An 11,466-nucleotide genomic window follows, 5' to 3' on the forward strand; every position below is an offset into this window, starting at 1 on the left:
TGTTGAATGTTTCTTTATGAAGTACCTGTTTAAAATCAAATATAATAAAGTAATATATATATATATATATAAAAATATATATATATATAAAAAATATATATATATAAAAAATATAAATTAGCCCCTTTAAGCTATATATATTTTTGATAGTCTACAGAACAAACCATCATTATACAATAACTTGCCTAATTTCCTAACCTGGCTGGTTAACTAACCTAGTTAAGCCTTTATATTTCACTTTAAGCTGTATAGAAGTGTCTAGAAAAACATCTAGTAAAATATTATTTATTTTCATCATGGCAAAGATAAAATATTTAGATTGGATAATCAGTTATTAGAAGTGAGTTATTAAAACTATTATGTTTAGACATGTGTTTAAAAAAATCTGTTAAACAGAAATTGGGAAAAAATAAACAGGGGGGCTAATAATTCAGGGGGGTTAATAATTCTGACTTCAACTGTATAGATATGAGCAATATCACACGAGTAGCAGTACGATATGGCTGTATTTTGGCACTGCAATGGCTCAAGGCCGCAGGCCAAGTGGCTTAGTTTCCCATCAGTGATGAAATACAGTCATATAGCCTTGCTACAAGTGAAATATTGTGTTTTTACAACAGTTTGACGGCATAATTGTGTACATAAAAAGAAAATTAAACACGGAGAGTCTTTAAAAACCCTTTTGCAAGAGGAACTACTTTCTTCCATCACTCATTCACATCTGCAGCTGACTGTCGGAACAGCAGAAACCATTACTAATTCACAAACATCACTTTAGAGCTGATAGTTGAATGATTCTCTAGCGTAATGTCTAAAAGTATGTCGAAACGTGATTTTGCTCACATTTTAAGATTGTAAGGCTGAATGACATGAAATGCCATGGGTGTACAGAGATTTCCCATATTTAACTGTTTATCTATCGGGAGATCACAATGATTAAGCCCGAAAAAGCCAGAGAAAAGCAAACACTACCAGTTCCTGTGGTATAAATACAGCAATACAAAATACAATAAAGAGAGATTGACTTAGGATGTCACTTAGCTGTTCTGATGATTTGTTCACCAGAAGTTGGAAATGTACACTGAACAATCTGTTGTTTTTCTCCCCTAAGGACTTATTTTAGCGGTCTTTGTCACCATTTTATAACGGAACTGCAACAGTCTATGTTCTGCTGCTCAGTATCGCAGGCTGACCGAATCTCCGAATCTTCAAAATTATGAATATTTCAAATAGGAACTGTCCTTAAAAATAAACTGCATAGATGCAATCTAAACAATTATATTGTCGCCTAAAAAAGTCTCAAAAGTACATTATGTTGTCCAACAGCTGCAATATTTGTCAGACTGTAGTCCTCTGCTTGCTGTAGCCTTCTGTGGGTGAAGTAATACACAAGAGTGAAGAGGCTGACATTACTTTAATATCTCACGGCCATTAGCCAATCAAATTCAAGAATCAGACAACTGTTACAGTCAGAACTATACAGTTGAAGTCAGAATTATTAGCCCCCCCTTTGAATTTTTTTTAATCTTTTTTTAAACATTTCCCAAATTATGTTTAAAAGAGCAGATAAATTTTCACAGGAAGTCTGGTAATATTTTTTTCTTCCGGAAAAAAAGTCTTATTTGTTTTATTTCGACTAGAATAAAAGCAGTTTTTTATTTTTTTAAACACCATTTTAAGGACAAAATTATTAGCCCTTTTAGGCTATTTTTTCTGATTATACAATAACTTGCCTAATTACCCCAACCTGCCTAGTTAACCCAATTAAACTAGTTAAGCCTTTAAATGTCACTTTAAGCTGGATAAAAGTGCCTTGAAATATATCTAGTAAAATATTATTTACTGTCATCATGGCAAAGATAAAATAAAACAGGTATTAGAGATAAGCTATTTAAACTATTATGTTTAGAAATGTGTTGAAAAAAAATCTTCTTTCTGTTAAACAGAAAACAGGGAAAAAATAAACAGGGGGGCAAACAATTCAGCGGGGTAATAATTCTGACTTCAACTGTATATATACTAGAATTCACAGTTAGCCCTCCTGTGACAATGAATTTTTCACAGTATTTCCTATAATATTTTTTTCTTCAGGAGAAAGTCTTATTTGTTTAATTTCCTCTGTAATAAAAAAAAATATATATATAAAAAAACATTATAAGGTCACTATTATTAGTCCTCTTAGCAATAATTTTTATTAAGCAATATATTTTTTAGATTGTCTACAGAACAAACCACTGTTGTACATTGACTTGACTAATTACCCTAACACATATAACACAATATACAGTACATATGTACAATAACAAAAAGTATCAGCATCTTGCTACCTGATTTTTTATGTCAAATTCAAAATTTAAAATGTTTTTGAATTTTCAACATCAAGTTGACAGAGAAGAGAAATAAATGAAAACTCATGGATCACAAACTACAGGAAGCTTGTTAATCAGATTTTTTTTTATTGAATACATTCTGTATATACTAATTTGAAACTTGCTTCAGTTAAAAATGTGATTATGAATGATTTGGATGTACTGATGAGGATTCGGATGTGCTGCATCTGCCATGTTTTTACAGTTAAGTGACCTATAATTTGAGTTACACTGGTTTACTGCTATTCACATCCCATCTAATCATCTGTAGCCTCATGGGATAGTAGTGTACATCAGAATCTGCATTTTAAAATCTCACCAAAAGTAGCAGGTTAATCAGGTACCTTTCATTGACTGTTTTATGAATACTATGAATCCTGACATCAGCTCACATACTGTTTTGCTTTCTATAAAGTATGTAAGCATATCTGGATATGTGAAATGCTTCTTAACAAATGATAAATGGTTCAGTGACTCACTCATAAGATAACTGCTTGTTTCACTTCTGATTTACTGTGAACTGGTGGAATGATTCATTGACTTACTGACTCAGACAGAGGCTGAATTCAAAATGCTAGAATAATAGTTTAGCCAAATAAAGACAGCACATGGTAAAACTGCATCCCTGCTATTCTAAATCCAATCTTGTTTTTAAATGCGTCTTAAAATCAGTCTGTGTTTTTGACCAATTATGAACGTTATCCAGGTATTCTACATTCACCATGTTTTTATTATAAAGTGGTTAAATATAGATTTTTCATATGGGGTGGAGTGCTCTGTGATTCCAGGATTTCAAAGGATTTATTTATTTATTTATTTATTTATTTATTTATTTATTTATTTATTTATTTATTTGTTTGTTTGTTTGTTTGTTTGTTTGTTTGTTTGTTTGTTTGTTTGTTTGTTTGTTTGTATAACATGTCTACAATAAATCATCCCCCAATACTCAGGTATAGGGAAAATAAAAATGAAATAATTATTAAAAAATACAAATAAAAAATAAACAATAATAAAAAATACTATAATAAATACTATAATAATAATAATAATAATAATAATAATAATAATAATAATACAATGCCTTGCTTGTACTAAACATAAATCAATTAATTTTCTCTCTTTAGGAGATAAAGGACAACGGCCTTTATACATATTCAATTTACATAATCCAAGTCTTAAAGGAATTGGAATGGAAATAAATTGTGAAATATATTGAGTCACCTCTTCCCCAAAATGTTTGTACCTCCTCACACTCCCACATAAAATGAAAAAATGTTCCTTGTATCTTATTGCATTTAAACAAAAATCAGGAATATTAGGGTTGACTTTATTTAATCTTACAGCAGTAATTTAAGTTCTTTATTATTATTATTTGAAACTTTTTTCTTTTACCTCTGTGGAGGTTAATGTTTAAATGTATCATATTTCATGTTAAATTCTTATTTTCTTTTTTTTTTTTTAATTGGTGTGTACGCCTTACTCCTCTTTTGACAAGGGCATAAACTATAACATTGATTTTGCTGCCAGTGACAATATTGAAGATTCAATATTGTAGTAAACTTTAGGGATGGACCTCACTTACTATGTGCTATAAATTGAATGTGTTTAAATCATTACTTGAATGTTGTAAATAAACTACATAGCCTGTACAGAAGGGAAGTCCTTTCAGCTGACCTACCAGCTTTAGTTGCATCGTTTCATTGCTGTTCATAAATGCTTGTGGATCTCATGGGATGGAGTTGTAAAACATCCATTATGTCCTCGTTTCCGAATCTTGCTGGAAGTTGTACTTCTTGTTTACTCCTTTGAGTTGGACATGCTTCTTTTTTAATTACTCATTTTCACTTACTATATAGTAGTTTGATCGCCCCCTGGTGGCTGGATGCACTACAGGTCTCAAACCACACTCTTACCATGTAAACAAACCAGACATAAGCAAAATATTTAAACAAAACTAAGATATCAAAAAAAAAAAACATTATATATATATATATATATATATATATATATATATATATATATATATATATATATATATATACACAACACATATAGTTGACTAAAAATTAAAATTACCCTATAATTTACTCACCCATTACTTATTTTGATTTTCTTCTGTCAGACGAACACAGTGTGAGTATTTTAAAATTGTATCCATGTTCTATAATGGTGTTGAGTGCCTTTTTGAAGCTCCCAAAAGCATATAAATCTCATACGCCACCATGAAGTAGATCGATGTGTTTTTGTAACAAAAATATTTAAAATTTTTAAACATCGACTTACGGTGGCTGCTAAATGCGAATTGTCAACAACTTCTTGGCTGACCTCTGATTTGACATAAAACGTATTATCCACTTCAGTCTTCTTCAAAAGACATGCGTTAATTTGAGAAAGTCAAATACACCAATAATTTTTTGATTGAAAGTTTTAAAATCTTAAACTAATATTTGAAAAACTAATGTGGAAAAACTAATTCTGAAGTAATCAAAAGCTGCTGAAAACAAAACAATCTAATAGAACTATTTGATTATAGGTTAATATTACCTAAAAACAAGCAATATTATGAATTCTCATATTTGTGTATTTGTGTTTTTGTCCAGTGTTGCTGGAAGGTCACATGCAGACGAGTTCATATTCCAGAGGTGGGTCTTGTGGACTGGGGCGAGGCAGAAAACGAGGAGCAACCCTCCCCTAAAAGCGCCAGTCCTCGCATTCTTAACCCCCTGCGCCTATTCGCCCGCGGATCCCCTGGGTTCAAGAGCAACAGGAGGGAGATTGCGTATTTAGAAAACATCGAGGACTCCTGGGACTGGTTATCTAACCAGACAGATGTCCGAGAGACCCAGAGCAGGACTAAACGCAGACCCATCGTGAAAACGGGCAAGTTTAAAAAAATGTTCGGCTGGGGAGATTTCAACTCCAACATCAAGACTGTCAAACTGAATCTCCTCATAACAGGCAAGATTGTGGACCACGGTAATGGCACGTTCAGCGTTTACTTCCGCCACAACTCCACAGGTTTAGGCAACGTCTCGGTCAGTCTGGTACCACCTTCCAAGGTGGTGGAGTTTGAGATCGCCCAGCAGTCCACCCTAGAGACAAAAGACACGAAATCGTTCAACTGCCGCATCGAGTACCAGAAGACGGACCGCAGCAAAAAGACTTCACACTGTAGCTATGACCCATCCAACGTGTGCTACCAAGAGTCCACCCAAAGCCACGTGTCCTGGCTGTGCTCTAAGCCCTTCAAAGTCATATGCATCTACATCGCCTTCTACAGCACTGACTATAAACTGGTGCAGAAAATCTGTCCAGATTATAACTATCACAGCGACACGCCATACGCATCCACAGGTTAAAACAGTGAGAACGACTTATCTCATCCTCACCATGTGTTTCATCTGATTTAGAAGCAATTAAAATAAATCCAGATGTTTCGCATTAGGCTACACTACTGGCATGTGCTTCAACCTCTGCCTTTGCCTTTTGCGATACGGCAGTCGTGACGTTCGTTTGATGGCAAAACTGATTTGGGTTTGTTTTTTTTCTCTCTCTCGTGGCTTTAAACATCCCACATCCAAGAAGTTAGATTGGGAATTTTTCCATCTTTTTCGCTAATTGTCAAGCTAATAAATTCCGAGACCTACAAAGGATAGAATATAAACGTGAAACACCTTTTTATTGTAAGGTTTATGTGTGTGTTAGTGTGTATGTGTGTGTTTGAGCAGTTGTCAAGATAAGTGCGAATGGGTTAAATCACGGGGCAAAGACATCACACACAAATGCCTCATTTCGCATTTCACAAAAGCCCTATGTGTGAATTGAGATCTGTGTATAATTTCAAAGAGTAATTTGTGATGTCTCACGAGAGCACAATTCATTGGACAGGTGGATTTAGTGAATCTGGCAGCCGGTTAACAACCCTTTGTCATGGTCTCGCCACAGAGATCCACATTTCCAGGCTCTAATTAACATTAATTATAGTGGGAAATTTCACTTACAAACCATGACAGAGGGGACTGAAGCCAAAAACTGAAATTTAGCATGTCAGTCATGTAGCAAAACCTCTATTCATGCCAGTGACTTTGGAGTGGAATTAAACTTTTTTGTGTGCTCGCAAAGTGAAGATGTTTCAGGAGTAAATATACGTTTATGCAAACGCACATTGTGTGAGTCGACCTTGATGTACTGCAAAAACTGTAGCTAGAGATCACCTAAAGGATTCACTATTGTTTGCACATTTTATAGTGTGTCAGTGTGTCGCAATGAACCAGTTGAAATACCATAGTCTGTTAATCAGAACTGGAATTCTCAGGTTCCATATGTGTGTGTGTATGTTTGTGTGATTGCCAAACAGATTTTGGCCACTGATTTAATTCTTATCATATCAGGAGCAAGCGATTTGGATCACAGTTCTAATCGAAGTGGATAATTAATTGTACTGGTACTCTAATTGTCTCGACACACAAGCATTATCATCAAGTACATGTTGACACAAAGATAGCTGTTTATCATTGTATTTAGTTTATGATCCTGTGTACAATTTTGTGGATAGTGTATAAATGTGACTATAAAATTGTGTGTATTTTGCCTTTCAAGGATTACTTAGTTACTTGAACCTCTCAATACAGCGTACATGTTTCTACATTTTTGGTGTTTGCCAGGAAAATTAAGTAGATGTAGAATTAATCACATGACTTGTCATGGCTTTATTTTTTTTTTCACAGTTTCAAACTGTTCACTTTATGTTTGTCCTCGATATCTGTAAAAGAATCTTTATTTTTACCCTCTATGGTACATACTTACACTGGGGAATATAGGGGGATGAAACAAATTTCAGTCGGAAAGTAATTATTCAAAATGGCAAGTAAAATTATTTTGAAGAGTGTAATATTTTCTAAAATGAATTCACTTTTAATAGGGTATTTTCAGAAGGACTTTTAATTTGTCAGTAACCTGGCTCAAGCGCTTCCAGTAATCTGTATACCATTACAAAATCGGCATGTTTAAGGTCTGTTTTCTTTAAAAATCAATGATCTTCTCTGCCTGATCGATATCCAATATAAAGTGGGTCTCCAAATGTACAGGAAGCACTGCATTAAATAACATTGTTCCCGCCATGTCTTTAAAATATAAAACTTTATTTTACATTGGGGTTTCTGCACTATCCTGCTGATCCTGATTGGTGTAGCGTGTAAACAACTTTTCATCTCGTTTTATGCTTGAACACCTAAATCAATGCTGAAGTCTATTTAACTAATTATATTGTAATTACATTACAACATCAACGATGTACAACAAACAGTATATAATTGAAAACAGTCACAATAACCGTTCACCAGAAGTTAAACAGTATAGAGGAAAAAATAGTAGCTGTGCATATAACCTATTGATTAAGTAAACAGGTCAACAAAACAAGAAATTGAGTTTTGGAGAGAAAACAAAATGTCATGTGGCAAAATTATTTAAAAATAGTAAAACTATTAAATAGGGGCATGTTTGTGTTGCAGTAGGTAGCACGATCGCCTTAAAGCAAGAAGGTTGCTGGTTCGAGCCCTGGCTGGGTCAGTTTTCATTTCTGTGTGGAGTTTGCATGTTCTCCCTGTGTTCGCTTGGGTTTCTCTGGGTACTCTAGTTTCCCCCACAGTTCAAAAACATTTGCTATAGGTGAATTGAATAAGCTAAATTGTCCATAGTGTATGTGTGTGAAAGAGTGAATATGGGTGTTTCCCAGTGTTGGGTTGCAGCTGGAAGGGCTGGATAAGTTGGCAGTTCATTCTGCTGACAACTCCTAATTAATAAAGGGATTAAGCCGAAAAGAAAATGAATGAATGAAACTGTTAAATAGCAAAACAATTTAGTTAATGCTGGTTTTCCTCTGGCATCTGAAATGACCAGTCAAATCAAAGTAGGTGTGCTTTACGATTCACAAGGCATACAAATTCAAACCCAGAGGTTCGTCAGTTTAACATTGAAAGACAGCTAGGATTAAAGCGACAAAACATACTTTTTGAGAACTCTTATACAAAATTAAATATTACGTAGATTGAACTAATGACATACATATCCAGCAAAAACAAATCCATTTTCCCCCTTAAATAAATATTTAATGAGACCCTAGGCAGTAGGCATGAGAGTGAATATTTTTTTAAAAGGTTTCTTTTTGCACATTTTATTACATCACAGCTAGAATAAATCCCCGATACTTTTTCTACATCATTTATTAGTAGTAAAAATTAAATTGTACATGTTTTACAAAGAAGGACACTATCACCGCACAGCAACTCGCCGCACTGATTCGAGTCCCGGTTGGGTCAGTTGGCATTTCTAAAAATTCAAGCTCAGAGGTTCTTCAGTGTAACATTGAAAGACAGCTAGGAAAGATTAAAGCAACAAAACGTTTTAAGAACTCTTTTACAATATTTAATATTACATAGATCAAACTGATGACAGAAATATCCAGCCAAATTACATCCACTTTCCCCCCTCTAATTATTATATAATGAGACCCTTTAACATAGCCAGTAGGCATGAGTAGGAGTGAATATTTTTAAAAAAGGTTTCTTTTTGCACATTTTATTACACCACAACTAGAATTAATCGCAGATATAATTTCACTTAAATCAATACATTCTCTACATCATTTATTAGTAGTAAAATAATTATTGCACATGTTTCACAGTGCTTTAACATATGTTATTTAAAACAACTGGATTTGAAGACATCAGTAAATGCCGAAACTAACCCGAAATAAAATGTACAAATGCTGTTTTTCATGACCGATTTACATTAACTAATGTAGTTATCTAATGTCAACAAATTAAATCCTATTTCATCAAAATACCGGTTATGAATTTTAAAAGGTCCTTTTAGTTTTAACATTTTTACAAGCTATTCTTTTTTAATGACTGATGAATAAAAAGCTATTGTTAGTAGACAGAGAGCGAGAGAGTTTTGAGTTTATTGCCATAGCTTCTATGCCTATATCATGGCAAAAAAATCAATTACAAATCATTAACTGCAATAAATACACAAGATAAAAATACATACATAATAATAATGATAATATATAAGATAACAATCTAAAATTATTCTTTAAGGCTTGCTTTTACTAAAATTTGTACAATTTTAGAAGGATTCACATTTAAAAATATTTCCTTTAAAGTCTCTCCAGATGAAAATTGTTGTCTGATAACATTAAAAATAGGGCATTCCACAAGAAAACGTTTAACAATTTGGTTTCTGTTGCAGAGGAAGCTAGCACATAGCAAAATGGTACCATAGAGAGTTAAATTATAGCTTTACTCAATATGACTGCCACAAAGAATAAAAAACATATCCAGAGAATATAGGCAGTGTGAGATTTGTAGTGAAGCATCTGCATATTCTCCGTCATTTTTACGATCGCATAAAACACTGATTCTTCTATCAGTAAAATATCACATTACCTCTGGATGAAAACATTACATCCTGTGATATGTGCTTCATTTCATCCAGCTCTAAAACATGGGCTTATTCAATAAAAGGCTTTCTGATGTATGGACCTGTGTTACATTAGTTTAAATACGCATGGAAACGACTGAAGCGTTCATCTTTGTTGTTTCTTTCAGAAGGGATTGTCATGTTTTTGACTTTGAGCATACAGTAGACGGCCTCCTACCCTCTGATTTGCAAAGAAATGAATAGAACAAAAGACCAAACCGAATTGTCCTTTGACAGAAAAAAAGAGCAAGTGTATGAATCCGCAACGTCTCATTAGCTCAGTGGTGCACTTAAAGATTGTCTTTCAGACAGACAGGAGTGGGAGAGAGGTTTTCTAATAGTGTGATGTTATCGCCGAGTTCCCTAGGAGCCGCGGAAAGCGCTTGGCATGAAGCGGCATGTTGGCACCGGAAAAAAAGATGTGTGTTTGATGGCTCAGATTACGGACTGCATGCTGTTCGCTTTAATTAGCCCTGATTTCCCCTTCATGGAGGGTGCGAGAACAATTCACTGAAGCTGCTGCAGAAATCACAGTGGTTACGGCACCAAAAACGTTCAACTGTGTTAATGCTGTTTAATATTTAGCAATGTTAAAAAAAACAAATGGTAACATTGATGGTCCATTTGAGTATTAGAAGACCGTGCTCAACATCTGCTGATACTGCTCCTTCAACAGACATTTAACTGACTATAAGAAACTTTGCAAGTACAACTTACACTAAACCCCAACCCCAACTTAACAGTCTACTTATAATCTAACGAAAATTAGTTTAACAAACGGACCATCAAAAAAAGTGTGACCAAACAAACAAACAACTCTTACGTTTAACAATTTGTAATCTTAAATTCAGCTCGATGCCTGATTTTCTTAATATTGTTCACTGCATCACCTCTTTCCACCTTCTTCAAGTGTTATTCGCAAACAACCAAACCAAAATGTCAAAACATTAGTCATTTTGCAGATGGCATTTCACTTACTGCTAAATGTATTAACTGTAACAAGCTGCTCAGGATGAGAACATGAAATAATAGACCGCCCTTATTGACGGAAATCTTAGTTCTTAAACATAAAACAAAATCTGTTTAGCTGACTGCCAGAGAGAAACTGCTACTGCCAGTGAAGAAATGACTGAATCACAAAGCTATATTGATGTAATAATGTAAGATCTCTAGCATTCAAAAGTCTTGTGTGTTTTTAAGCAGTGGATTTATTTACACACACAGACATTTTATTCAGCAAAGACGCGCTCCAGTTACAATATAGATGCGTCTTGAAAATTCTATTTCAAATTTCAAAGAATTTTAGTTGAATTCTTACAGACTTAATTTTAATTTATTGTTAAAACATTGTTTTACATACATGGCCTTTACAGGGCATCTATTTTACCCTTTTTACAAGATGTAAGATAAGCCTTTTATGCCTCCACAATGTGTCTGTAAAGTTTCAGCTTGATAGAACCATCAGATTATTTATTATAGACTCCAGAATTTGCCTATTTTGGTGTCTGAGTATACTATAGCTTTTTTTTGTAGCCTGTGGCTTTAAATGAAAATGAGCTTATTTTCCCCACTCACCATTATCACATTTTTTTTTATTAATGCTTAAATAAAGTAC

At 33.8% G+C, this 11,466-nt stretch overlaps 1 protein-coding gene across 1 annotated transcript in view; it reads left to right on the forward strand.

Moving 5' to 3' along the window:
* nxph2a (neurexophilin 2a) overlaps positions 1–6,967 on the forward strand; it is a 30,491-nt gene extending 23,524 nt beyond the window's left edge. Inside the window, exon 3 of the mRNA XM_087267506.1 lies at positions 4,970–6,967. Within this exon, the coding sequence (XP_087123632.1) occupies positions 4,970–5,728 (759 nt within the window). The 3' untranslated portion in view covers positions 5,729–6,967. The remainder of the gene's footprint in view (positions 1–4,969) is intronic.
* Positions 6,968–11,466: the final 4,499 nt, after the last annotated feature.

This window comes from Danio rerio, chromosome 9 (assembly GCF_052040795.2).
Source record: "Danio rerio strain M-AB ecotype USA chromosome 9, GRCz13ab, whole genome shotgun sequence".
In the NCBI taxonomy this organism is placed as follows: domain Eukaryota; kingdom Metazoa; phylum Chordata; class Actinopteri; order Cypriniformes; family Danionidae; genus Danio; species Danio rerio.